General features: G+C 57.2%; 13 protein-coding genes across 13 annotated transcripts; 8 read left to right on the plus strand and 5 right to left on the minus strand.

Moving 5' to 3' along the window:
- Positions 1-89: 89 nt before the first annotated feature.
- On the minus strand, positions 90-428 carry PHSY_007242 (hypothetical protein; the record flags this gene model as incomplete). Its single annotated transcript, XM_012337836.1, has 1 exon — positions 90-428. The coding sequence occupies one exon, from the start codon at positions 426-428 to the stop codon at positions 90-92; it is 339 nt and encodes a 112-aa protein (XP_012193226.1).
- A 219-nt stretch (positions 429-647) lies between these two features.
- On the plus strand, positions 648-887 carry PHSY_007243 (hypothetical protein; the record flags this gene model as incomplete). Its single annotated transcript, XM_012337837.1, has 1 exon — positions 648-887. One exon carries the CDS (start codon positions 648-650, stop codon positions 885-887), a length of 240 nt encoding a protein of 79 aa, XP_012193227.1.
- Positions 888-949: 62 nt separating this feature from the next.
- Positions 950-2,374, plus strand: PHSY_007244 (hypothetical protein; the record flags this gene model as incomplete). Its single annotated transcript, XM_012337838.1, has 1 exon — positions 950-2,374. The coding sequence occupies one exon, from the start codon at positions 950-952 to the stop codon at positions 2,372-2,374; it is 1,425 nt and encodes a 474-aa protein (XP_012193228.1).
- Positions 2,375-2,515: 141 nt separating this feature from the next.
- Positions 2,516-3,598, minus strand: PHSY_007245 (FMN adenylyltransferase; the record flags this gene model as incomplete). Its single annotated transcript, XM_012337839.1, has 1 exon — positions 2,516-3,598. The coding sequence occupies one exon, from the start codon at positions 3,596-3,598 to the stop codon at positions 2,516-2,518; it is 1,083 nt and encodes a 360-aa protein (XP_012193229.1).
- Positions 3,599-4,201: 603 nt separating this feature from the next.
- On the plus strand, positions 4,202-6,655 carry PHSY_007246 (hypothetical protein; the record flags this gene model as incomplete). Its single annotated transcript, XM_012337840.1, has 1 exon — positions 4,202-6,655. The coding sequence occupies one exon, from the start codon at positions 4,202-4,204 to the stop codon at positions 6,653-6,655; it is 2,454 nt and encodes an 817-aa protein (XP_012193230.1).
- Positions 6,656-6,901: 246 nt separating this feature from the next.
- Positions 6,902-9,703, minus strand: PHSY_007247 (topoisomerase II; the record flags this gene model as incomplete). Its single annotated transcript, XM_012337841.1, has 1 exon — positions 6,902-9,703. One exon carries the CDS (start codon positions 9,701-9,703, stop codon positions 6,902-6,904), a length of 2,802 nt encoding a protein of 933 aa, XP_012193231.1.
- A 721-nt stretch (positions 9,704-10,424) lies between these two features.
- Positions 10,425-12,995, plus strand: PHSY_007248 (hypothetical protein; the record flags this gene model as incomplete). The annotated part of the gene is made up of 1 exon (XM_012337842.1): positions 10,425-12,995. The coding sequence occupies one exon, from the start codon at positions 10,425-10,427 to the stop codon at positions 12,993-12,995; it is 2,571 nt and encodes an 856-aa protein (XP_012193232.1).
- A 298-nt stretch (positions 12,996-13,293) lies between these two features.
- Positions 13,294-15,336, minus strand: PHSY_007249 (phosphatase; the record flags this gene model as incomplete). Its single annotated transcript, XM_012337843.1, has 1 exon — positions 13,294-15,336. The coding sequence occupies one exon, from the start codon at positions 15,334-15,336 to the stop codon at positions 13,294-13,296; it is 2,043 nt and encodes a 680-aa protein (XP_012193233.1).
- A 545-nt stretch (positions 15,337-15,881) lies between these two features.
- PHSY_007250 (G protein coupled receptor) lies at positions 15,882-17,278 on the plus strand (the record flags this gene model as incomplete). Its single annotated transcript, XM_012337844.1, has 2 exons — positions 15,882-16,002; positions 17,046-17,278. 2 exons carry the CDS (start codon positions 15,882-15,884, stop codon positions 17,276-17,278), a joined length of 354 nt encoding a protein of 117 aa, XP_012193234.1.
- Positions 17,279-18,548: 1,270 nt separating this feature from the next.
- PHSY_007251 (thermoresistant gluconokinase) lies at positions 18,549-19,292 on the plus strand (the record flags this gene model as incomplete). Its single annotated transcript, XM_012337845.1, has 1 exon — positions 18,549-19,292. The coding sequence occupies one exon, from the start codon at positions 18,549-18,551 to the stop codon at positions 19,290-19,292; it is 744 nt and encodes a 247-aa protein (XP_012193235.1).
- Positions 19,293-19,447: 155 nt separating this feature from the next.
- On the minus strand, positions 19,448-21,214 carry PHSY_007252 (likely mitochondrial ribosomal protein; the record flags this gene model as incomplete). The annotated part of the gene is made up of 1 exon (XM_012337846.1): positions 19,448-21,214. One exon carries the CDS (start codon positions 21,212-21,214, stop codon positions 19,448-19,450), a length of 1,767 nt encoding a protein of 588 aa, XP_012193236.1.
- Positions 21,215-21,544: 330 nt separating this feature from the next.
- On the plus strand, positions 21,545-23,417 carry PHSY_007253 (hypothetical protein; the record flags this gene model as incomplete). Its single annotated transcript, XM_012337847.1, has 2 exons — positions 21,545-21,584; positions 22,867-23,417. 2 exons carry the CDS (start codon positions 21,545-21,547, stop codon positions 23,415-23,417), a joined length of 591 nt encoding a protein of 196 aa, XP_012193237.1.
- Positions 23,418-23,613: 196 nt separating this feature from the next.
- Positions 23,614-25,164, plus strand: PHSY_007254 (hypothetical protein; the record flags this gene model as incomplete). Its single annotated transcript, XM_012337848.1, has 1 exon — positions 23,614-25,164. One exon carries the CDS (start codon positions 23,614-23,616, stop codon positions 25,162-25,164), a length of 1,551 nt encoding a protein of 516 aa, XP_012193238.1.
- Between the last annotated feature and the right edge of the window lie 242 nt (positions 25,165-25,406).

Here is a 25,406-nt window from a genome sequence, read left to right on the forward strand (position 1 = left end):
GGTGAGGGATCAGGCGTTGGAGCTTTGGTCAGCACTCGAGATGCATCCTACAATGAATATATAAAATCAAGATCTAGTCAGATCAAGCGCTAGGTAGTCTGTCCGTGTGATGAGCAGAAGCGTCGAGGCCGCTTCAGTATGGGACAAGCACAAGGGAGCGTCTGCAGAGGACCTACAGTCTCGACTGTTTGACAGAACAGCATCGTATTCCTTTCTCCGTGGAGGCGAAAGTGAATTGCCGATTTCCGAATTTCGATTTCGATGTTTCTTGAGCGCTTTTGGACGTTTCCCACCTTGCTCAGCCTTTCCTTAATCCCTCCCTCCCACCACGCTTTCGTCACTCGCTCGTCTCCACCATCGGATCGAGATGCCTCCGAAACGTCCGATCCGCAACGTCTTTGATGACGACGAAGATGACGCTTCTGCATCGAACGGGGCTCCTAATGGGACACCGCCGAAGAAACCTCGTCCCGATTCTTCAAGGCTCGCTATTCATAGTCCAGGTGTTGCACCGCCTGTCGCACAGGCGACAGGGTCGCAGAATGGAGGATCTGCGGGAGGGAACAGTATACAGGCACAGGTGGCAGCCGCCAAAGCGAGAGCGCAGGCTTTGATGAGCGCGATGCAGAACAAGGGGGCCGTTCCGAATGCGACGAGTGCAAGACCTCCACCGGCCACAGCGCCGCCGGCAGCAGCTGCAGCAGCAGGCTCGTCGACGTCGAGATTTGCTCCTGTCACAGCGAGTGGCAGCAATGGGAGACCGACAGCAGCACCGACGATGGGTTCGCCGAACGTGGCGGCGAGACCACCGGCTGGAGGAAGCAGCGCGATTCAAGCGCAACTCGAAGCTGCACGTGCCAGGGTACAAGCTCAAATGGCTGCCCTGAACAGCAAAGCGAGACCGCCAGCACCGCCTCCCGCCACCACTTCAAGTAGCGCATCTCGTCCGATGTCACAACCCACCACCACCAACATCTCATCGCACAATGTCACGACTTCAACTCCTTCTTCATCTTCATCAACGTCGAAAGCACCCACCGGCATCCACCCTCTCCTCCTGTCCAGCTCCCTCCCCTTCAAACCCTCTGACTCCAGCATTGCCTCCACTTCGACCTCGTACGTCAAAGGCAAAGCCTCCTCTACCATCGAATCCAACCCCTATCTCCTCGCCAGTCAAACCCTGACAACGGACGAAGAGAAACCCAAGGCACGATCGATGCACAAAGGCTTTCAATTCCACAAACCGGGTCGACACGTCAAAGAGGCGGAAGAACTGCGTCGCGAGCAGCAGATGGAAGAGTTGAAAAAGAGGATCGAGCAGAGCGCACGGAAAGCCGGATTGCAGGACGAGCTGGCGGAAGAGAAACGGTTGTTGAAACGGCCGCCGCCGGAGATCGAGTGGTGGGACGAGAATTTGCTCGATGCGGGAACGTACGATCCGGTACCTGACTCGCTGTCCGTCGATCAGATGTTGACCTCGCCTCCACAGGGAGTTCTGCTCTTTGGGTCGTCATCCCCCATCGATGGCTACGTGCAACATCCGATCCCCATTCCATCCCCCTCCGACTCGAATACCGTCCAGGCACGTGGACTCATGCTGACCAAACGCGAACAACGCAAGCTTCGACGTCAACGACGTGCCGCTGCACAGCAGGATAAACGCGATCGAATCAAGATGGGCTTACTCCCACCCGAACCACCCAAAGTAAAACTGTCGAACCTGATGCGCGTTTTGACGTCGGAAGCAGTTTCCGATCCGACCAAGATCGAAGCACGCGTTCGACGCGAGATCGCCGCACGCGCCGAAGCGCACGAACGACACAATGCCGACCGCAAACTCACCCCCGATCAACGACGCGAAAAGCTCGAACTGAAAAAATTTCGCCAAGAAGACCAAGGTCTAGCATGTCAGGTGTACAAGGTGAGGCATTTGATCAGTGGAAGGCATAAGTTCAAGGTGAAACGAAATGCGTTGGATCACGCCTTAACGGGTGTGGTGGTGTTTGGGGAGAAGATGGCATTGATTGTAGTCGAGGGAAGTGAAAAGGCGTTGAAGAAGTATAAACGGTTGATGACGGTGAGGATTGATTGGACCGATCCCGGTTCGGAGCGGGAGGAAAGTGAAGACGAGAAAGATCAAGACAAGACACCATCCGCTTTCCAGATCCTCACAACGGGCAAGGAAGATGTCGATTGGTCCACCAACACGTGCGAGTTGATCTTCGAAGGTCCGATCCGCGAGAGGAACTGGAAAGCCTTCCGTGCAAGAGCCGCAGATACGGACCAGGCGGCCAGGGATGCCTTGGGCGAGGCGATGCAGGGTTACTGGGACGTTGCCAAGCGCGTCACGCAGAGTGCGACGGATGCGTTTTGATCGGTTCTTCCCAACCACAACATGAGACGACGAAGGAATGCCAATGCAACAAGCTCAGCGAACGAGGCTCACGGTCGAAGAGGTGTGTGTGTGCAAAAAGGACGAATGTGGCATTGGGGTTGAAGTAGAGAGTGGATTTGTCTATTGTGTCGATGCAGCTGACGATGCTGTCGGTGGTGGCTGCGTAGCGTTCTCAACCCGACCGGCACGCTCGCAACTGCCATCTTTGAGCATATACGCCGGCCTCCAGCGTCCCTTTGCCGTTCCGTCACCCACCACGGCTTCCTCCTTCTTCCCACCCATTCCCTCCTCCTGCTCCTTCTCTCCGTCTTCCACTCTCAACTCTGGATTGGGCAGAGTGTTATACGTCGACCCCAACGAAGTATAACCCTGATCGTACAGCAGGCAGTACGGCACTCCCTGTGCACCGCCCCCCGCCGTCCCCCACTCTTCCGCCAGCTCCCGCCTCCCCATGCCCAACTTGGCTTCGTCAGAGGCGAGATGCGGACACCGCAAGAACTGCCAGACGTCCTGGTAGGTCCAATCCAGGATAGGGTGGATCCGTTCGACGCGAGGCCAGTCCTTGTCCGTCCAGGATCGGGCGGATAGTTGAGGTCCGTGTGGGTCGTCTCGACGCGTGCCGACAAAGATAGCTCTGATGTCGCGTGGTTCCCTGTTCTCGGTGGATTCGAGCGGGTCATCGGAGGTCGAGATGCCGACTTGCTCGCGTCCACCACCATCCAGGTACGTCCGAATGCCCTTCTTCATCCCACCTTCCACCGATATGACTTGCAGGTTGTAGCCGTGCGTCGGAGAGACACAGAATCGAATAAACTTCTCGACCGTAGGGAAGGGCGAGGGACACGTGATGTAGAGCGAAGGTATTGACGGGATCGGTGCCAATTTGTCTTTGCCCGTGTTGAGTCGTCGCAATACAGCGGACAGGATGTGTACGAGGACGGTGCAGTCCTTGCCGCCGTTGAAGCTGAGTGCGCAGTGTTGCTGGCCGACATCCTGTATCACCTCTTCGCACAGCTGTACCGCCGTTTTGACCTTGCGTGAGAGGTCTGGATAACGTTCCGCTGCCGTAGGATCTTCAAAGAGGCTGTAGACTGCATCGATAGAAGCGAGCCATTCGGGTGGTGGTTGTGATTGCGATGCAGAGGTGGAGCTGCCGGATGCTGCTGCGCCCGAAGGCGCCGTGTTGGCGCCGTTGGACGTCATTCCAAGCTGCTGTTGGCGCAGGGAGATGGACGATCGCAGAGATGGTGCGCGCCGTATCTGGACTGCAACAAATGAGAGCAGAGAAGTCCGAACCCAGGCGATATCAGATGCAACGATGAAGCGAGCGGAGGAGAAGATGTGTGGGGGAAGTAAGGATGGTGGTCCAAGCTGCGCGCACTACGTAATAATCTCGGAAAGCGCCAAATGGATTTCCCGAATCCTTCTCCGCGGTCAGTACGCCGCTCGCCCTGGGCCAGGAACGGTCTCAAGAACTCGCTCTGCTGCCGCGATTTTTTCTGTGACTGCAAGAGTGAGAGTGGAGGAAAAAGCAGCCAAAATCCCATTTTTGACGGACAAGCCACGTTTTGGATTCGCTTTCAAAACTTGTTCTTCAGGGTCCAGGCGAAGCGAAAAGACCAGAGTCGATGGCTCTTGTCCTTTCTTCACATCGTCTCCAGCAGCATCATCAGCACAGCTAGGAAGACAAGGGCGCAGCAAAGGCGTCTTCGGGAAGGCCGACTGGGAGCGTGCCGATAAGGCGCAGCGAGCTAAGCCCTACCGCAACGCAGACGCTCTCGGCGTCGAGCCTGTCTCATCCGCACCATGTCCGACGACCCCTTTCGCAACATGACACCCGTCACCGCACGCTCCAGCGTCGTCCCCTCCGAATCCATCACTCTCCGGACCGTTTCTCCCACCAGTCACTTCTCGAGCGGCAACCGCAAACTTCGGCTCCGCATCGTCACCCGACATCCTCTGCCCGAGCATCATTTTCTCGCCCCTTTCGATCCCAACGATTTTCAATGTTTCGCCAAGCTGAAACACTTTGTTCACGCACATCTGGTGGCTCGCTCAAAAGGAGCGGCACAAAGCGGATTGATGGATGGCATCACTCAGGACGCGCTCGAATTCCAAATGGACAGCTTTGAAGTGCCAAACGACCCAGAGATTTTGAGGGATGGTGACACCGTCGAGGTTGTCGTTGACCCGGAGAGTGCGATGCAGGCTGGCCGGAATGGGGAGATTGCGATGATGCAAAGTGAAGCGGATGAACGTGACGAAGACGATTCGCAGGACGAGGACCATGATGATGACAATGCGGACCCGCTCGAATTCAGCGCGGCGGATGCTGAAGAGCGAGATGCTCTTTTGGAGGCGAATCGCCTTGCTGCACTGCTTCGTTCCGGTATCCATAAGATGTCAGACGACCAGTACGACGACTTACCCAGTCGGCTGCATGCAGAGGTTGACGATCTGCCCCGCATGCCTGGACCATCTAACCTCAACTCGGTCCCTGCTCTCAAGACCATCAGGCCTACCGTGTCCAAAACATCCATTCCAGAACGAGCGTCGGTTCCAACGCTACCACTCATGCCCCCGTCGCTAGCGCTTGGTGGAGGTGCGGCATCAGCGATGGCTGCTTTTGAAGCAAAGAGAAAGCAGATGCAGGCGTCATCATCGTCAGCTCAGTCAAGACCACCCCCGCCGATGACGCCCGCAAGAGGCGCTACCGCTTCCGGCAGCAAGAGAAATCTGAAGCGAGATCGGTCGTCTTCTTCGTCGTCGAGCAGCTCAAGCAGCGATAGCAGCTCGGATTCAGAGTCTGACTCTGATTCAGACTCAAACTCGGACTCGACAGATTCCTCGAGCGAATCGGAATCTGAGTCAGATTCTGCATCCTCCGATTCAGATTCTCAGATATCCGACGGCTCTTCCGACTCAGCTCCTTCAGTACAGGCAACACATTCGGATCGACCGCGTCAGATGATCAATGCATCCGCTCAGAGGCCAAAGTCTCCGGCTCCGGTGCCACCTGGTCAGGGTCTCAACCGGACCAAACGACGCAACGCGATGCGGCGAATGAAGGCCAAGGAGCAGCGAGAAACGGAAAACACCCTTAGATTTCTGGAGGCACGAGAACGTGCCGCGTCGCGAGAGAACGGCGAAGACCACGTTGGCGAAGCCGATAGAGTGGGCTGGATTGAGGATCGTGAGCCGGCAATGCTGCAGATCAAAGGCACCAGTGGCCTTGCGCAGAGCAATGGTATCAATGTGTCGAGTGACGGAGACATGCCTCCTGGAGGAGGAAGCTTTGGCATGGAGGAGTCAAGTATCACAACTGAAAGACCAGCCGAGACTAGAAAGAGGAAGCGTACGGATGAGACCGCAGCTACCATCGAGGAGAGCGGCCCTCAAGTGCAACGGTTGGGACCAAGGTGGCAAGACATGCAGCCCGGTCAAGCGCCTTACGGCGGAGCAATTCCAGCCAACGTACTAATCCGACACATCGACTGTCAAGCGTTCTACGACGACCAACTGGCGAAAATGGAAGCCGAAGCGGAGAACACGACGGAAATGCCCTCCGAACAGCACGAGGAAGAGCCAATAGAAGATCGAAGGGAAGAGCAAGAAGCACAATCAGAAGAGCAAGTGGAAGCAGAAGTGGACGCACCACCCCAAGCACATGAGGAAGAACAACCGGAAGATCAGCCACGTCGTCGCCGAAGCGAAAGGATACGCGGCATCCACAGTCAGCGACGGCAAGAACTTGAGGACGCCGCTGAAGCTGACCGAGCTCGCAAAAGGATCAAAATCGAGGAGGTCACCCCGGCGCTCGGGACGCCCGTTCCAGTTGACGGCCCCAACGATATCCGCTTCAGTCCCAAGGATCCTCCTGGAGACAATGAAGATTTCGACATTGACATAATTTGGCAAGAGCTCGTGCTGGGCGACTATCATCCATCAGACATTGCGCTCTCGGAACGAGTTCATGCACCTGTGGTACCATGGTCCGAGCTCAGAGCAGGGGTCGGAATCTTATGGCAGGAACTGGCGTTGCATCCTGAGCGAAACACTCCGGAGATGCTGTGGCACGCTGGCGTTGTAAGCAGTTGCAGGCCTTTGGACGCAGAAGGTAGAAGACATACCAAAGTTGAAGGGATGGGACCATTCGAGGAGAACAAGTGGCGAGACTACGAAGATTACGACTGTCCGCGTTGGAGAGCACACTGGACGACGGAAGAGGAATATCCAGCACTGGTGTATCGCTTCGGTTAAGCTCGACGGACCTACAGGAAGGCGAACACGGATTCTCACACCATTTCTGCACCCTCATAAAGCGAAGCATCTGCGGAAGCAGTCGTCACCAAGGAGAATCTTCTACAATTGAACACGACTATGCAGCACACCTCCTCCTCCTGAGAGGCGAGTGCGTTGCTTACGAAAACAGATAAATTTATGGCGACACTTGTGAGAAACTTGAACCAGACCAACATCATCTTCCTCCGTTCCTCTCTCGACCCATTAGACGCTGATCTGAGCAGCATCCAAATTGAGCGCATGCAGCAGCAGGTTCACGTTGCGAATCCTGATATCCGGGTTGAACTCATCCTGCCTTGCGCCCGGGTTCCTCTTGGCCCACTCGTTGGCACTAATAACATTCTCCAGGATCTTATCCCTCAGCTCCTGGACCAAGACCTGCTGCTGCTCCATGTCGCTACCGATAGCGAGTGCAGCCATGAGGTTCCAACTCGGTTCGTCCTCCAGATCCACATTCCTGTACTTTCCACCTACCGTCTGGGCGCTCAACTGTTGACCCAACCCACTACCCATGTAGTAGCTGACGCCGAAGGGAAGGCTCTGCTTGCTCCTCGTGCTCGGGAATAGCGTGGGGAGCATACCTCTGGCGGTCAACCTGGAGAACAGTAGCGCAAAGATCTGTTTGAACTGTTCCAGCTCGTCCTCGGCCACATCACCCTGCTGCTTGAGCGTCTCCGCTCTGGACAGGAAGATCGTCAGGAACGCCACACCCGGTCTAGTCTGACTCACTTTCACCGGATCGTTCCTCTCGACGAACAAGGCCAACATACCCGAGACGATCCTCATCGGAGCACTGCTCGCCATCGACATCATGCTCGGCACGATTGTCGTAGCAAACGTCTCCGACTGCCTCTCTGCATCCCTCCTCGCCTCGATCTTGCTCGGATCGTCGCTGAGATCGTCCAACAGCGGACCCTTCTGCACCACATCGAGCGACTCGAACGACGCCACCACCATGGTCAACGCCGTCAGCGTCTGCTCCTGCGACAGATGACGCAGTGCACGTGGCAACAGTCGTTTGCCCTTAGCCGAAGATAGGAGGGAGACGAACGGATGAGGGTCGGAGATCTCGAGCGGCTCCAGGACGCGCAGCTCGGTCCACAGCGTGTTGGTGACGGCGGCCTGTTCGGCCTGGTGCGCATCGAAGGCATCCTTGGCCGCACTAGCCGCATCGTCCTCTGGGTTGACATCGGCAGGTGGGGCAGGGGGTGCGTTTCGACGAAGCTGCTCGAGCTGAAGAACGAGGTCGTAGAGCTTTTCGAGAATACGCAGCACCTCATGCTTGGTGAGAGGATCGCGTCGCAGACCGGCGTTATTATTGCCACCGAGCGAGGCACCTTCAAGCGCCTGTCGAACAGCATCCCTGGCATGACCCGCATCTGGAGAAGCATCGCCAGCGGTGCGCTCCTTGTTACCACCGGCCTTGGCAGCGTCGGCCGAAATCTGGAGCATCTGCCTGGGGTTCTTGGTGGAGCTGAGGCTGACCCTACCGAGAGCGCCCTCGAGTGCTGCGCCGGACGCGCTCTTTTCCATCCTCTCCTTGCGACTCTGCACGATGCGCTCGACCTGCTGCTGCATACGGAGCATGGCGTTCTGCTGCTTGTTGAGCTTCTGCTTGCTGCCCTTGCCGCCCTGCTTCTGCTTCTCGTTTGCATTACCGGTGCCGGCGCCAGTGCCGTTGCCGTTGCCGGCAGCAGCAGCGGGAGCAGGCAGAGGAGGCAAACCTGGCCTGCGAGGACCGCCGCGAAGAGCAAAGTAGATGTGCGCGTAGAAATCGTCGGCGTAAGGATCGGCAGTAATCAGCTGCGAGATCTGAATACGCGTGATAAAGTCCTTATCAGAACCAGACATGAGACCGTTGTACTTTGCCATCGCGTTGATCTTGTCCATCCTGCGCTTGCGCTTCGCCTCGAGACGGTCAAAATCGGCCATCTGCGCCTGTGCCTTCTCCATCATGAAGCGGACGGCATCCTGCTCTGCAGAAGGCGCACGCTCGCGCTGAGCAGGGTCGAGGAGGTTGGGGAAGTTCTGTGCGACGGTCTCGAGCGAGTCGAACTGCATGGGAGGTGGAAGCGAGAGGATGGATTGCTGGACGAGGGGCGGCATGGCTTCGAGGAGTGTTCGCATGCGGGCGAAGTGGGCTGCTTGGGCTTGCTGTTGAGCTGCCTGGATGGCGGCAGGGTCGGCGTTGGGGCCGAGAGGCGGAGGGACAGGGCCCATGGGAGGCATGCCGGCGGGAGGACCAGCGGGAGGAGGAGCGATACGCTGGGCCATGGTCTGAGGCGGATGCGGCATGGGCTGCTGAGGCTGAGCAGACTGCGCAGAGGGAGTTCCACCAGCTGCACGACGAGCGCGCAATTCAGCTTCGACTTCTTCAACAGTCATGGGCTTCCTGTCGGTGGAGGGTGGCTGCTGCTGCTGCTGCTGCTGCTTGGCACGCATAGCAAGCATCTCTGCCTCAACTTCCTCGAGCGTCTTTGGCTGAGCACTAGGACGCTGTTGGTGTTGGTGTGGGTGTTGCTGCTGAGGAGGCTGAGGGATAGGAGTCTGCTGCTGAGCACCACGACCAGCACCAAAGCGAGGGACTGGGTCGACGAGGAAATCATCGAGACTGGCAGCAAACTTGTTGGAGGGGTCAAACTTGGTCTTTGGCTGCTGCTGCTGTTGAGAATACTGGCTGTAGTTGGTCTGCTGATGTTGCTGAGGGGCAGGCGCAGGAGCATGACCAAAGTTGAAGTCCTTGCCAACGTCGACATCGCCAAAGGTGTCCTCATTAAAGTCATCGCCCGACTCGTCGAGCTTGTCACCCAGACCGTCGTAGCCGTCCTGGCCCCAGGTGTAGATCTCTACATCCTCCTGAGCGCCAGCGGCGAGCGCTTTGATCTTGGCGTCGAGCGACTCGTCATTGTCAAAGGTGGGATCGAAGGCGTCCTGGGAAGAGTAGTTGGTACGGTTTGCACCACGCTTTTCGCCGGGAAGCGAGGTGTCGAAGCCAAAGAACGACATGGTTGTTACAGCGCCTCTGGGAGGGCGTCAGACCAGGGTTGCCGCTGTCGTCTTGTTGCTCGTGATCGAGATGACGGACAGAGATTACTGATGGTAGGTGGTGGAAACGAGAAGACGTCGGACGGTGCATCGCGCTCAGACGCTTCTGGTCGATTGATGCCCAGTCACGTGTGGCTTTGCTTGCCAAGCGTGGATGGCTGGCTGGCTGCCTGTCTGCCTGTCTGCGATGTGAAATTGTGATCGATCGGCTCTGTCTCCGCTTTCGAAGGAATTCCGTCGGGAGTGCCGCCAGAGAAGCTCTAACATTGCTAGGTTGGGTCCTTGGGTGGAGGTTGCCGCTTCAAAGGAGACCAAACCAGCGTTGTCCCAAGCGTCGATTTCGGCTCACTTGGACGAGTGTTGGTCTGATGCGTGCATCAATCCAATGCAACGCTACGCTGCACTCTGTCACTTGTGTCGCACAGAGCGCTTACATTGCCGCCCACACAACAGCCCCCACGCTCAATTCTAAAAACGCACGCACTTGTCACACGTACACTTACACTTACACTCACACTCACACTCACATTCATATTCAGTCGCATCGAAACACCCAAGCTACGGCATCGTCTCCTACCACATCAAGAGCAGACGTTTCATCTGGCTAGGCACAACTCGGCGGCGTCGTAGCCACCAGCACAGGCGTCTTCTCTCATCTTGCCCTCGATCACGCATCGTCAGCATGGCGCCCAAATCGCTCGTCACCTCATTACGCGACCGCTACCTCTCTACCATCCGCTCGGTGCAGCCGCCATCAAGATGGAAAGTCCTCGTGGTCGACTCCTTCACCAAGGAGCTCCTCCAATCGGTCCTCAAGATGTACGATATCCTCCAGGAGAACGTCGCACAGGTCGACAACATCGAGCTCAACCGTGCTCCTCAGTCGACGCTCGAGGCCTGCTACCTACTCACTCCCACCAGTCAGAATGTCGACCGCATCATCCGAGATCTCGCACCCTCCGAACCCGGCAAGCAGCCAACCTACGCTGCCGGCCACATCTTCTTCGTTGACAGTCTCTCCGATGCGCTCGTGCACAAGCTCACTTCCTCGCCAGCCGAACCCAAGCTCAAACAGCTCCTCGAGCTCTATACCAACTTCTGGCCACTGGAATCTCAGGTCTTCTCCCTCAAATCACCGCACAGCTTCCTCAACCTCTTCCAACCCGTAGGCGGCCTTTATGGTCCAGATCCCATGGAAGCCATGCGTGCCATCCAGGATGAGCTTCAGTTCTCCACACAGGCCATCCTCAATGTCTGCGTCACACTCAACGAGTTCCCCTTAATCCGGTATTACAATCCATCTCATCCACCACTCGGTCCACTTCAGCCGTCCAAGGATGCCGTCAAATCCCAAACAGCTGCTGCCAACATGTACCAGGGTAGCGCACGCATGGCTCGACTAAGAGGAGGCAACAACGACGGCGGTATACCAGGTGCAGGCTCCGAAGGTCCCGCTGTCGGAGAGCATTTCACCAAAAAGCTCGCCCTTAGCGTACAGGCTGCCATCGACCAGTACGTTCGCGACAACGAGCCCAAGGTGGAGACCAGTCGACCTCGCAGCGTCCTCTTCATCACCGACAGGTCCATGGACACCGCCGCTCCTTTCCTCCACGAATTCTCCTACCAAGCCATGTGCAACGACCTGCTGGCCATCCAAGACGGTGTGCGCTACAACTATACCTTCACCACATCCGACGGCGAGCGCGAGGACAAGGAAGCCATCCTCTCCGACGAGGACAATGTCTGGACCGGTATCCGTCACCTCCACATCGCTGAAGCTATCGACAAGCTCACGCGCGACTTCAAGCAGCACGCGGGAGAACAGGGTGCCTTCGCAGACCCCAACTCCTCGCTCAACGACATGCGCGATATGCTCGCCTCGCTCCCGCACATGCAGGAGATGAAGGAGAAGCTCTCGCTCCACCTCACCATGGCGCAGGAGTGCATGAACCGGTTCGAGAAGTCCAAGCTCCCCGCGCAGGCGATGGTGGAGCAGAACTGCGCCACACGCTTGACACCCGAAGGTCAGAAACCCAAGACGTTGGTCGAAGAGATGGTCCCCCTCTTGGACGATAGATCCGTCACGAATACCGACAAGGTACGCATCATCGCGCTGTACATCATGTACTGCGATGGCGTGCCGGATGAGGACAGGAAACGGTTGTTCCAGCACGCGCGGTTGGGGAGGTGGGAGATGGAGGCGGTGGACAACCTGGTGCATCTGGGTGCGCAGGTGGTCAAGGATCCGAGCAGTTCCGGGTGGGATGTGTTTTGGAAGAAGGGCAAGAGGAAGCAGCAGCCGGTGGGTGGCGAGGAGTACGAGCTGAGCAGGTACCAGCCGTTGGTCAAGCTGATGGTGGAGGATCATTTTGCGGGGAGGTTGGAGCAGGCGACGTATCCGTATGTGCGGGATGCGCCGGTGGAGGCGGCGGGTGCGGGTGGGTTGGGGTTGCCGGCGGTTCAGACGTCGGCGTTGGCGAGGGTGGGATTGGGTGCGACGAGCAGCAGCGTTTCGCCGGCGGGAGCGGGAGCGAGAACCCAACCGAGCAGTTTGAGGAGCGCCAAACCGACATGGCATCAGAAGGGACGCGGTGGCAGCAACGTGGGTATCGAGAGGGTGGAGAATCGACAGAGGGTGATGGTGTTCGTAGCGGGTGGAATGACGTACTCGGAGATGAGGAGTGCGTATCAGATGAGCGAGAGATTGGGTAAGGATGTCTACATTGGATCTTCGAATACGTTTACGCCGGAATCGTTTGTCGAGGTGATGAAGCATTTCAGCAAGGCTGGTGCGAGGGATGCTGCCTCGCGTGGCCAACAACACCATCATCATCAGAAACACCATCAGCAGGAGCCGGAGCAGCAGCAGACGAAACTTCCCGCTGGTGCATCGAGACTCTCCAAACCAGCTAACGATCGGAGCGCCATCCGAACCACCTCTCTGCAACACGGTGCGTACCCGGCCTCGCATTCGAACGGCGGTGGGGTGAAGCACACCGGATACGCCGCCTCGCCCGTCTCGCCCGTGGATCAAAGCAGCTACGATCGACGCTTCCAAACGCACCAGCAGACACCGTCGCCGTCGGTGCCACCGGTGTCGGCACAGCACGCGTCGAGCATCCCACCCCACCTAACGGGTAGTGCGCAGGACGGTAGGAGCGCCAGTCCAGCTCCTAGCCAAGCTTCCGATCTCAGCATGAGGTCCAAGGAGAAGAAACGGTTGAAGAACGTTTTCGGTTTCAAGAAGTCGTAACGTTTCGGCAACATGTTGCTAGTCTCATGTGGGGACAATCAAGTCAAAATGATGTTTGGGGGGAAGTCGATCGGGTTGCGTGCGATAGTTTTGACAAAAAGGTGTGCCTGAGGAGGTGTGCGAGAGAAGGAGCAGCATACTCTCGGGGGAGGTGATGGTGAATGAGTGAAGACATCGGTGTGAGGTCGTTGCGTCAATCGTCCGTTCCAATCCCTTCGACTACCCACCACGCATGTGATCGCCTCGTACCACCTTCCGAACAACACCGTCTCTTCCCTCCTCCTCCTTCCCCCCAGTCTTACCACCCTCTAATCCCCAGAATATGCCTGACATCGCTCGCAAACCGCAAACTGTCCAGCACGGGTAACAAATCCAACAGCGCCTCATCGTTCGGGTCACTGGTCCAGCCTTCCACCGGAATCCCATTCTCCCTGTTCAACCTGTAACTAGCCGGACTATTATCCACCAAACAGACCTTACTCAGATCCTCATCGACCACCTTCAAATTCTTAACATAGCTTCCTTTACTAAAACTGCAGCTCTCACGGAAGAGGCGTGCTGAGATCAACCCACGACCTTGGTCCAGCCAGTCGATGACCGGGTCGGCGTACTCCTGAACGGAAGCGGTGAAGACGACGACGGTGTACCAGGAGGAAACTTTGCGCAAAAAGTAGTCGGTCCAGGGACGTTTGTAGACGTGGTAGAGGACGGAGCGTCCGTCGAGGACCACTTCTACCATGTGCGGGCGGATGCGGCGTGGGTTGTCGTTGGCGCGCAGACCGAGGAACGCTCCGGCGGTTTCGAGACCGAGAAACCCCGAGGTGGTGGTTCGTCCGGACGACGAGAGGTGCGAGGGCGAACGCGAGGTCGAGTGGATCAGCGTTTCGTCCAGATCCAGCACGAGGATCTTGGGTGAGTGGTGGATGACGCTGCTAGCAGGTGCGCGTGGTACTTTGCTCGGTAACAGCGACGAAGCTTGTGGGGTGGGCGAAGAGCGAGCGTCGGATGCGGACTCGATCGCCGCCGCTCGTCGTGCAGCCCGCCCCTTGGCAATCCGTGACTGTCGCTCCGCTTCCATCACAGCCTCCTTCTCTGCCATCACCACATCGATCGGTTCGGCTTTGCTGTTGTGCGCCAGCATCGGATCGATCACCTGCGGATTCGGCAGCAGCCTCGACGGCGTCCTCTGCTGCCCCAACGCCAAGGATTTCCAAACGGTCCCCAATGCAGCGGCTTGATCCTCGGTGACAGGTTCCTCCTGAGTCTGGAACGTGTGATCCTTTTCATCCGGCTTTGGCGTGCGCGGACGACTCGCGTTCCCACTCCGTTTTTCGGGATCACGCTGCAGTTCTGTTTTGCTGGCGAATCGCAGCGAAGGTGGACGTTTCGTTCGGGTAGGCGTTGGTTCGTCGCTGTTTGTTTTCTCGAGGATGGGCACCTGTGCTCGTTCGTAGATGGCTTCCACCGCCTCTTCTGCTCGAACAGCTCGACGTCTGCGCAGGAATCGAATGCAGTTGACCGGAGACAGCAGTACGGCGAGAAGGAAATCTCGCAAAGCCAAGAAGGTCCTGCGAATCGCTCGTTTCGCGGACGAGGTTTTGCGTCTTGAGGGGACAGCACCGCGTCGGTTGGCCGTGGCACTGTCGGCGTTCCCGTTGCGGGGAGCGATCCAGCCGCGCGACTCTTCCGTTTCGGATGCACGCGCAGAGGCAACTGCGGACGATCGAGCGGAGCGGCGTTTCCTCGGCTTGGAAGGGGTGAGACTACGATCGACGGCCTGCTCCGAATCTGTGGTACCGAGCGATGAGCTTGAAGAGGACTTTACGGGATCCATCGCCATCGCTGCTACATGTCTTTGCCGCAGAGAACCTCTCCGAGAGGCGGACGGGGTTGTGGTGGCGGCAGTGGACGACTCGGACGGCCTGCGACGATGATTTGTGGGTGTGCTATCGGCATCAACACCAGGGTCCTTCTTCGGCGTTGCCGACGTAGCAGCCGGATCGACCACCGAAGAAGTCGGATCCTCTTGTGCCACCGTCTCGATTGCTTCGGGTTCACCCTTTGCCGCCTCGAGCAGGGTCTCGGAATCGACTTTTTCTTGGTCAAGCTCATCCTGTGCGTCGTTCCCATGGGTATCATGTGATGCGCTCTCCAACTTCGATCGCGAATCAGCGGCTGTGGCCAAAGGGGTAGCGGCGTCATGGGAAACGCTCGAGCCTTCGCCCCAACTGCTATCGGCGCTGCTTTGCGAGATGGTCCTCTGACGCAAGCCGTCGACATCCTCGGGAGCGAAGTCGCCGCCGTCGAACTCGACGATATCCTCGCGCTCCTTCTCGGTCATGAGCTCCGGGTCGTCCTGCCTGTGCATGGATTCTTGCTGACTCGGCCAAGCCTCGGACTGTTGCTCCGGGTTCGTAGCGGTGAGGATGAGCGACCCAGATTGCCCGAAGCGTGAATGACGTTTGGACGACCTGCGTCTTCTGCCTGATTGCGATTCATCCGTGCTGCTCGACCCTCCATCCTTGCTGGATGTGGCACGGTGGTAACCGGAAGAAGCCGTCCTCCTCTCTGTGTCTCTCCTCGGAGCAGTGGAGCTCAAGAGCAAATCATCCAAGCTAGGAACCCTCCTGGTCCTTCTGTACGACGCTCCCTCAGAACCCGACCCAGGGTGAATAGCTTCATCGATCCAACCGGTCAACCCCCACAGACCGCTCCATCTAGCCCTCCTGGTTTGCGGACCATCCGAATCGCTCTCGTCGGTATCCAGGGCAGTAGCGGAGAATATCCCAGCGCCAGCAGGAGTGCTTCCCGTGCGACGGAGCTTGTTCTTGCTGTACAGTGCGAGGTTCGGCTCGCTCTGCTCCTCCTGGGACCATCTTCGCAAGGATGAGGATCCGGATGGTGTGGGAGGCGAAGTGCTGGATGCGCGACGACTCGCAGGGAGAGATGAGTGGGACCGAGATCGTTTGGCGGAGGATGAGGACGGACGTGATGGCGGTCGATCCGTGTTGGGGCCGAAGGATCGGCTGAGGACCGAATCGAGGTAGCTAATCGAATTCATGCTGGTGTGAGCGCTTTTGATGGGCGATGCTGGGGTCTTGTGCCTGTGACTACGCTATGTGACGAGAAAGATACGATGCAAAGAATGCTGTGACGGCCAAAAAGGAGAACTGTTGGCTTAGTTCCAGACATTCATGATTGACCGTCGATAATGTTGTAGTGGGATGAGATCCGATGAGTTGATTACGAGCACGTTTCAATGCGAGACGAGTGGGTGAAGCAGGAGTTGATGATAATCGCCGCCGTCCTTTGCGCCAGGACCAATATTGCGCAGAGGTGCCGACAGCTGTCTATCGAGACTTCGAAGCGGTGGGAGAAGGCGATCGCGATGGAAGCAAGGTGGGGCTTGCTCATCACCATGAACGGATGATCGCTACGGTGAGGGGACCAGGAAAGCGGGACCAACTTGGATTTCACGACATAACTCAAGCTTGACCCAAGACGATCGACTCTCGGGCCAGCTCTAAACACCGCGGCCTACAGCAAAAATCCCCAACCACGTTGAGCAGCGCGCTTTCGCTTGCCCACAACCCCTGCATCCTCAATTCATTTATTTTGCGGAAAAGGACGAGGGCGATTTGTTTTTGCAACAGCAGCCCAAAGAAGCCAGCTCCAAGGATTGACAAAACCCAACAATTTCACGCGGAATAATCTTCATTTTTTACTCCACATATTCCTGCGTCCACGGGAAAAAGGGTGACGCACGAACCCCATCTCCAACACTGGACGGAGAAAGGTGATGACAGCCAAAACCCAACCCAAAAGCTGCCAGAATTTCGCAGTCCGCCGACCGAGCTTTATTCAAAACCGACTTCCGAAATGGGCCGGCCCACACTTCCCACACCTCACCCTCTCTCCATCACGTCTCTCAGCCTTTCCCGGAGAATTGAGCTGGACAGGTCGTAAGGAGACCGTCTCTCTCTCTCTCTCTCTCGCGCGCGCATCGCAGCAATGCTTCAACCAGCAGCCATAACATCGCTGCTTTCGCAGCTCATCAAAGATCCTCCTTCTTCCACCACTGGCGAGACGTCGATTCGTCCACACACTGCGCTGCTCACCTTGCTCGAATCGTCCGAGCTCTACGCCTCCGCTACACGACTCGTGGACGCACCACCCGCGTCCAGATCCGCTGTCGCATCGATACTGGCGAGCACAGCAGCAGCGGCAGGAACGCAACCTCCGGTGCCGACGTACAATGGAAAGGCACCGTTGACGTTGGATGAGCGTGCGGTTTGCTTATCGGCGATCGCGGTGACGTGTTGGAGGGAGGTGGCGGAGGGATCGGCGCAGAGGGGGAATGTGGTGGTAGCAGGTGGGATGGTAAAGGTGAGACGGCATGCGGTGACGGGGATGGTGGGGGAGGAGAGGGAGGTGGTGCCGTTGTTGGTGGAGAGCGATCTAGGGAGGATCTTGGTGATGCCGATTACAGCGGCTGTGCCGACGAATGCGTCGAGGGGGGAGATGGCGCTGGACGAATCGCAGGATGAAGGAGGTTTGGCCTCAGGTGATAGGAACAGACCGTTTATGCTTCTCACGCTCAACGCCGCTGCCGATCCGCCGAGACTACAAGCGACACCGCAGAACACATTGAGTCCGGCATTGGCCTCTTCCACAGCTACCCTCTCCGCCGCCGGTACAAACACCGCCACCCGCTCACGTCTCAGATCCGGCGTCACAACACCCACTTCCGCCAGATCGGATCACACTCCCACGCCGTCTCGCTCACCCGTCTCGGACCACTTCCCCCTCGGCTCGACCAGCGGTCCACCGCAGCACGGTGGCACTTCACCCACGCCCGCCTCGGGAGACGTCGAGCAGGCAGCAGCAGCAAACGCGGCGGAACAGGATGCGGAGGAAGCAAAAATCTGGTCTAGCCTGTATGCGCAAGCCAAGGCGCTGGCTAGGGTGTTGGCTCCGAGTCTGACACAGTGCGGCGTGGGTCAGCATCACGATGACGATCATGGGGACGGTGGGAGGCAGAGTGGCATGGTGAGCGATGACGAGGTTGATTCGTAGAGATGTGGAGCAGGTAGGATGGGCGCGCGTGAGTAAATCAATCTATACCCTCATTGATACGAATAGCTTCGTGATCAGCATTGACTTGTGTCTATTGAACTGTGTGGGCGAGCTGCTGATCCCTGTGGGTCGTACAGCGTCAGAAGAACCATGATGGTCCAAAAAGATATTTCTGTGATCGCGTGTCTGCCGCTGGAAGTTTTCGAGATTTTTTTGACGGGGGGAGCGGAGCAGCCGGACCGGGATATTTGTGTTGTGCTCCACTAACCCCCACTTCGCCGTTGCAAGAACCACGCATGACGCTTCCTGTCCAACACTCGCACTCTTTCTTCCTCAACGCCAGACACCATCAACCTTTCCATTCAGCACCAACATTGATCACCACCACAACTTTTTCGTCCTCGAATTCCTCACAGTGTTGCTACAACTTAGATCTTGAAGCAGAGGAGAAGCAGTCGGAGGGAACAGGGAACAAGAATGACGACATCATCGATTCCAACGCTGCTCATCGTGATGGGAACGTCCGGCTCCGGGAAATCGACGGTAGGATCCGCACTGTCAAGCGCTCTTTCCTGTCCCTTTGTCGATGGAGATGATCTGCATCCACCGAGCAACGTCGAAAAGATGTCCCGGGGTCAGCCTTTGAACGATGCGGACCGGGAACCTTGGTTGCTTCGCATTCGACAAACCGGGTTGCAACTGGCTACCTCCCAAACCGAATCCCCCATCAGTCCCAAAAAGAGCGAGATTGGAAAGGTCGCTGAAGTTCTCGAGACGTCTTCCACGACAAAAACTTCGACCGATCACGTCGTCGCTACCACCCGCGGTCAAGTAGGCGAGAATGAGGTCAAGGGACCCAGTAAGCATCTTGCCGTCATCGCGTGTTCCTCCCTCAAACTCATCTACCGTCGACTACTTCGCGGAACCATTTCTTCTCTACAAGATCCGAAAGCGCTGCAGAGCGAACAGGAACAACCGAAGGATTTGAGGGTAGTGCACGTGTATCTCGATCTAACGCGGGAATTGTTGGAGGAGAGAATGTCGAATCGAAAAGGACACTTTATGAAGCTCGACATGTTGTACAGTCAATTGGATACGCTGCAGGTTCCAGATGAGGAGGCAGAGATGGGCGTGGTGAGGGTAAAGGTGGAGAGGCAGACGACGACGGACGAGATCATCGCGGATGTGGTGGACAAGTTGAAGGACAAGAGCGTGATTTGATCTGCGGCTCAAGTTGCAATCACACATGGGAAGAATACATCGGTCCCGGCTCAAAAGAACACACACACACACACACACACACACATGCAAAGGACCTTGTCACTCGTTGGTGCATTCCACAAGTTTGACATTCAAAAACGTAATCCTTTCCCCCGCTAAGCAGCTTCGGAAGACCCCTCGGCCGCCTTGGCAGCATCCCTCTTGAACTGCTGTACCAGCTCCTCCACCCTCCTCTCCTTGACCTTCCTCTCCTCGGCCAACAGTTCCAGAATCTTACCATGCTTGGCACTCGGCAAACCCTTTGTCTTGACCATAAACCTCGGGAACCTCTCCGCCTCCGCCTTTGCCTCACCTACGATCCCTTCGCTCGCCAACGCATCCAGCTGATGGTACATACCCCTATCCCTGTTGGCGATCTCTTGCTCAAACTGCTCCGTCGACTTCTTACCCCTCCACCTCGTAGTCTTTGTCATCTTGAGGTACACCCTGCTTCGCTCATAATCCAACTCGGACGTCAGCAAGTGCTGCTTGGCAAAATCAGGCGAAATCTCCGGGAACAGGAACGGCTCCAACAGTCCGACTTCGACCTTCTTGTAGGTTCGTCCACGACCGGAGATGACTTTTCCCGTTCGGTTGTCGCGTGTGACGGGGGAGCGGTAGATGGACGAACGGGCCCAGGTGGTTTTGAGACCGTAGATGGAGAGGAGGTAGGAGCGGAGCGCGTGCTTGTGCATCGAGAGGGGTACGCGGAAGGTGGCTTTGAAAGCGTCGTAGTCGGATCCTTCCGGGGTGTGGTTCTTGACGAGCTTGATGATTGTGTTCGGCAGGAAGGTGAGTTCGCCTGCGCGCTCGGGGACAGCGTACCATCGCGGCGAGGGAGAAGCGAGGACGAGCGAGTCCTCGGAATCGTCGAGGTAGACTTGCGATCGATCACGAAGCTTCCAAGCCGCTTTCTCTTCGGCTACACGCTCTTCGGGAGAGAGCTGCTGCCATGCGGCCCAGGCTTCCTGCTCCTCGGCTTGTTGCAGGGCGCGGAAGGCAACCCATCCTGCTTCGTCTCGAGCACCGAGCTTGTCGGGCAGGTGCGAGCTTTCGCCGCCCTGCTGTGGTCGCGGGTAGCCGGACGAGTAGCCTTGCCTCCAGCCGAGCTTGCGGATGCTGTCGAATCGACTGCGCAGCAGTGCACTGGCACGCTGCTCCTGCGACATGCTCTGCCACACACCGCGCAGCGCAAAGTCGACCTGCTGTTCGTAGTCCATCATATCCCAGAGGTCGGCCTGTGAGATGTACTCGGGTAGCTCTTTGGTAGCACCATTGGCTTTGGCGTCGGCAGCCTCGAGCGTCTTACGGTACGACTTGATCTGGCGGTCGATCCATTCCTGTGGTTCGCGGATGGTGGCTTCTTGGCCGACGAGGGTGCGGATCTCTTCCGTGGTGGGCGACCAGAGACGGGAGCGGGCGGATCGGAAACTCTTGACGTCCTCGTAAGTGCGTCTGAGCCAGTCGGGGAAAGTGTTGCTGCGTCGGAAACCGTCTAGCAGCTGCTGAATCTCGGGTGCGCCTGGTTCGAACCAACCCCATTTGAGGAGCAGCTTGGCCTTGTCGGCGTCGGTGGAGGGTTTGGCGCCGCGCTTCTTCCTGCCAGAGGTTGGAAGTTCGCGTTGGGCTGATACAGATGTGAGATCAGCATCGGCGTCGGCAGCTGGAGTGGGGATGGAAGTTTCGACAGCTTGGCGAGAGATGGCGGATAAGGCAAAGCTTCTGCTGGACTGCTGGGAAGAAGCGCTGTTGGAGGCAAGCAGGGCCGAAGCGCTGCGAGCCAGCGGCGAAGGTGCAACGGCGGCCCTCGAGGCGACAGTGGTGGTCGCTGCTCGAAAGGCTGTGCGAGCGATCAGGGCCTGGGAAGGCTGAGCGCTGATCATCTTGGCGGCGACAGAGGATGAGTGAACTGGCGAATTGTACGAAGTGGAAGATGAGCAGGAAGGTCGACGATTGGTGATGGCGAGAGCTGATCAACTTTTTTTTTCCTTCTCGCCGCTTTCTTCCTATCCTTTGTCGTGCGCCTTGGTCGCCTGCTAATTTTTGAAAATAGCTCGATTTCTGGCGATCTTACAACGCGTCGGGCAACTTGAAATTCAACAAGGTCTGGCTTTCGCGCGAGTGGTCCGCCCGACTCGCGAGTGCATCTTGTTCGCCATGCTCGACGAGGTCGACGGTGTGCAACCTGCCTCTGAGGTGCAGCATCCAGGTTGATGCACACGAACGAGCGCACGAAACAAACAAGCGAGGTAGGTGGGTGCAAGGAAGCTCCCAGTCAAGGTTGCATATACGTTCAGGATGGCGGCCTTTTGTTGTCGTAACTTATGAAGCGGACTCACTGCCAACCTTTTGTGTTGAGACGAGTGTCGATAGTGTCCGCGAGATGCTTGTAGGACGCAGGGGCAACGTGCAGCCTACTGCAGTGTCGACGTGCAACAAAGCTCGGGGCCGTGTCTATGCATTGACGATGCTCTCGACGTCAATTACGCCCCAGACCTCACATCGCGGAATCAACGTGGCCCCAAACTGCGAACAATCTCGCTCGTGACCTGTGTGCAATAGCGAACAGAATGAATGCCCGCAAGAACCGCGGGAGCCTCTATCCGTTCAGGAACCTAGAGCAAGCTCATGGCGTTTATCAAACATGACCGCCGGCAAACTCGTTATGGACGTAGGTCTCCAAGTCGACGGCTTCTGTACGCATTTTTGCGGTAAAAGCAGGTCTGGAACCCGGAAGCAGGAGCAAGGGGTAAAGCGCTTCGGTCGCTCGTGGATCTTCCAGAGCGGCATAGCTTTGTCACGGCGAACGGAGCAAGGCGCGAAAAGTTCGACCGTACAGTGGACCGCAATGCGTCTTTTTGGCAAACGCCGACGTCTGCGGCCTGACCTGGCTTTCCTGTCTCCGCAAAAATATGGAGCAAGAGAGCAATGCCGCAAGCAGCGTCCAGGGCGGACGAGCCAAAAGGGTTCTCGAAATTCTAGGCTGTCCGCAAGCGGTTGGAAATAGTTAAATTTAGTTAGAAATATTCTGGTTTGACCAAGGCAAAGTCCAGTCTGCTGCCACGAGACATGAGCGACACGCAACGTACGCGGCGTCAAAACCTCCAGAGCCTTGCTTGCCCCTTTTCACTTGAGATGAGTGGAAACAACAATGCAATGCCACGTTTGAGTCTTTCATTCGGCGCCTAGCTACAGACTGAACTCGGCTTAGGTCTTGGGTTGACATTGTTGTAGAGGTGTTGTGCGAGCGCGTGAGCATAGTTTGAACGACACAAAGGGGCAGTCTGAAGTTTAAGCAGACGGAGAGAGCGCTAAAGGCGAGATCTACAAGCCCGAAATTCCTCACCACTGCAGCTGCAACGCAGGCCGCCCTGTGACGGCGACTGTGCTTGGCCGACTGCGTGTGTTTCCTCGAGAGGTGAGCGTCTTTCGGTCTCGCTTAGGCGCTCGTGTGCAGCGCGAGCTTCTTTTCCGCCCTGGAGCTTCTCCGCCTTGATATGCACTTCCCGCTCTCTCTCTCTCTCTCTCTTCCAAGAGCGTGCAAACACAAGCAGCTCTCGAATCTTGGCTCACCCAGACTCGCCGTCGCCTCTTCGACACCTTCAACCCGCATCGACCGCCGGACACGCCGTCGTCCCACGACATTGCAATCTTGCAACACACACTCGTCGATACGATCACCATCATCACACCTTGACCAAAAGCACTGCTGCCACATTCGCCACTGTCGACTCGGCATTCATCCGACAGCGTTCACTCTGCCGCAATCACCAGCTCGATTCGGTCGTTCGTCACATTCATTGTCGTGTCTTTCCGATTGCATACCCCTGTCCTCTCCAGAATCTCTTCGAAGCTCTTCGGAAGAGGTCCGAGTCACATTGCATATCGTCCGACCCGGGCACCAGTCTTGACGCCCAGAGCAGCAGCAACGGCAGCAGTAGTAGTATCACGTCAGGATCGCATCGCTGCCGACACGGGTGGACAGTACCACAGCGCACAAACACGTCGTACGCGCGTATCTGCGATTCTGTCAGACTGATGCCATCAGCCACCACCGCAACTCGCTCTGCCTGCCAACGTCTGTGACGCGCCTACTGCTCACTACCCTTCACATCTCAGGCTTCGCCTCCATCAGATACCCACGTCTTCCGGAACTCGTTCAATTGCGTCGCCCCCCTCAACCCGTTTGGCAACGACCAGCATTGTCTCCAGGCCCCTTCCTGCGCATCTTGCATAGTCTCATCCTCCACCACCCCCGCATCGTCGCACAGCATCATCCACCATGGGCGCGCTCTGCTGCAAACCCGAGGTCATCGACTTCGACGGCCCCGTCGACCTCTACCACTTCTACCTTCTCCGCGCCGTCGGCAAAGGCGCCTTCGGCAAAGTGCGCGTCGTCCAGCACAAGCAGACAAAAGACCTCTACGCGCTCAAGTACATCAACAAGGCCAAGTGCATCAAGATGCGTGCCGTCTCCAACATCATCCAGGAACGACGCCTGCTCGAAGAGATCGACTCGCCGTTTGTGTGTAATTTGCGCTATGCGTTTCAGGACGACGAAAACATGTTCATGGTGCTCGACCTGATGCTCGGTGGCGATCTGCGGTTTCACCTGGATCGGACGGGGAATATGAGCGAAGAGGTGGTCAGGTTTTATGTAGCGGAGTTGGCGTTGGGGCTGGACTATCTGCATCGGCTGCAGATCGTACATCGGGATCTGAAGCCGGACAACGTGTTGTTGGATGAGAAGGGACATGCGCATCTGACGGACTTCAATATTGCGGTTCACTTTTCACCCAGAAGGCCACTGACGAGTATTGCGGGGTCGATGGCGTACATGGCTCCCGAAGTGTTGACCAAGCGAGGATATTTGTCGTCCGTCGACTGGTGGTCGTTGGGAGTGGTAGCGTACGAACTGCTCTTCGGTCGTCGCCCTTTCCGCGGGAAAACCAACTCCGCGCTGACGCACTCGATCCTCAACGACCGCTGCACCTTCCCCGAAAACGTCGAGACCATCGTCAGCCGCGAAACGGTGAGCTGCATCAAGAGCCTGCTGGAACGCGATCCGCGCAAACGCCTCGGCTGTCGAAGCGGCATCGACGAGTTCAAGGCGCACCCGTGGTTCGCGGGGATGGACTGGGCGGCGATGGAGGCCAAGACGGTGACGCCGCCGTTCGAGCCCGATTCGAAAAAGGCGAATTTCGACGCCACGCACGAGCTCGAGGAGCTGCTGCTGGAGGATAACCCGTTGAAGGCCAAGAAGAGGAGCGGCAATGCGGATCTCGACAGCCTGCCCGTAGAGATGAGGCAGATGGAGGAACACTTTTTGCCGTTCGACCATCTCAAGCAGAGGAGGAAGAGCTACTTCCGAGGGACGAGGAGTGGCGTCCCAGCAACTCAGGCGACAGCCGCAGCAACAGCATCGCCAGCGACAGCAGCCGGTGCGAGCACCGCTGGAGCAACAACAGCACCGTCAGCAGAGCAGGACAGAGTCTCACAGGTATCCAGCATGACGCACACGCTGCAAGATCAACCGCTCTCCGAGACCGCACAACCAGGCACGGAGGTGGGGCGATTGACGCCGATCCCGAGCGAGTTGAGGAGGTCTGCGTCGCCGAGCGGGTCGGGCAGTGGATCCGGGTATGGTGTGGAGAGGTATAGCGAGAAGGATCAGTTGACGGTTCCTGGGGTAGTGGGTGGGCCGAGTGCGCGGCAGTCTTCTCCGTTGCAGCAGCAATTTGGGGTCAGCGGAGGGGAGGAGTTTCAGATGGAGAGCACAAGAGGGGAGCCCAGGTATGCGAGGGGAGAGTATGACGAGAAGTCGGGATTGTAGGTAGGGTTTTGCGTGGCAGCGACACGGGTGTTCGGGAGGCATCACTTTCATTATTTTTTTCGTTCCTTTCAATTCGTTGGTTTCTTAGCGCTGATTTCAATACCCATTCGTTTCATCAGATTCGTTCGATGTGTGCGCTTTCAATATCTTTGGAAAGTGTTGGCGAAAGGAGGAGAGGGTGGTGATGGTTGGATGGTGGAAAGCGTCGACAATGTCGGAGCAGAAATTTGAGCAGACTTTCA

Source organism: Pseudozyma hubeiensis, assembly GCF_000403515.1.
Source record: "Pseudozyma hubeiensis SY62 DNA, scaffold: PHS69, whole genome shotgun sequence".
NCBI lineage: Eukaryota > Fungi > Basidiomycota > Ustilaginomycetes > Ustilaginales > Ustilaginaceae > Pseudozyma > Pseudozyma hubeiensis.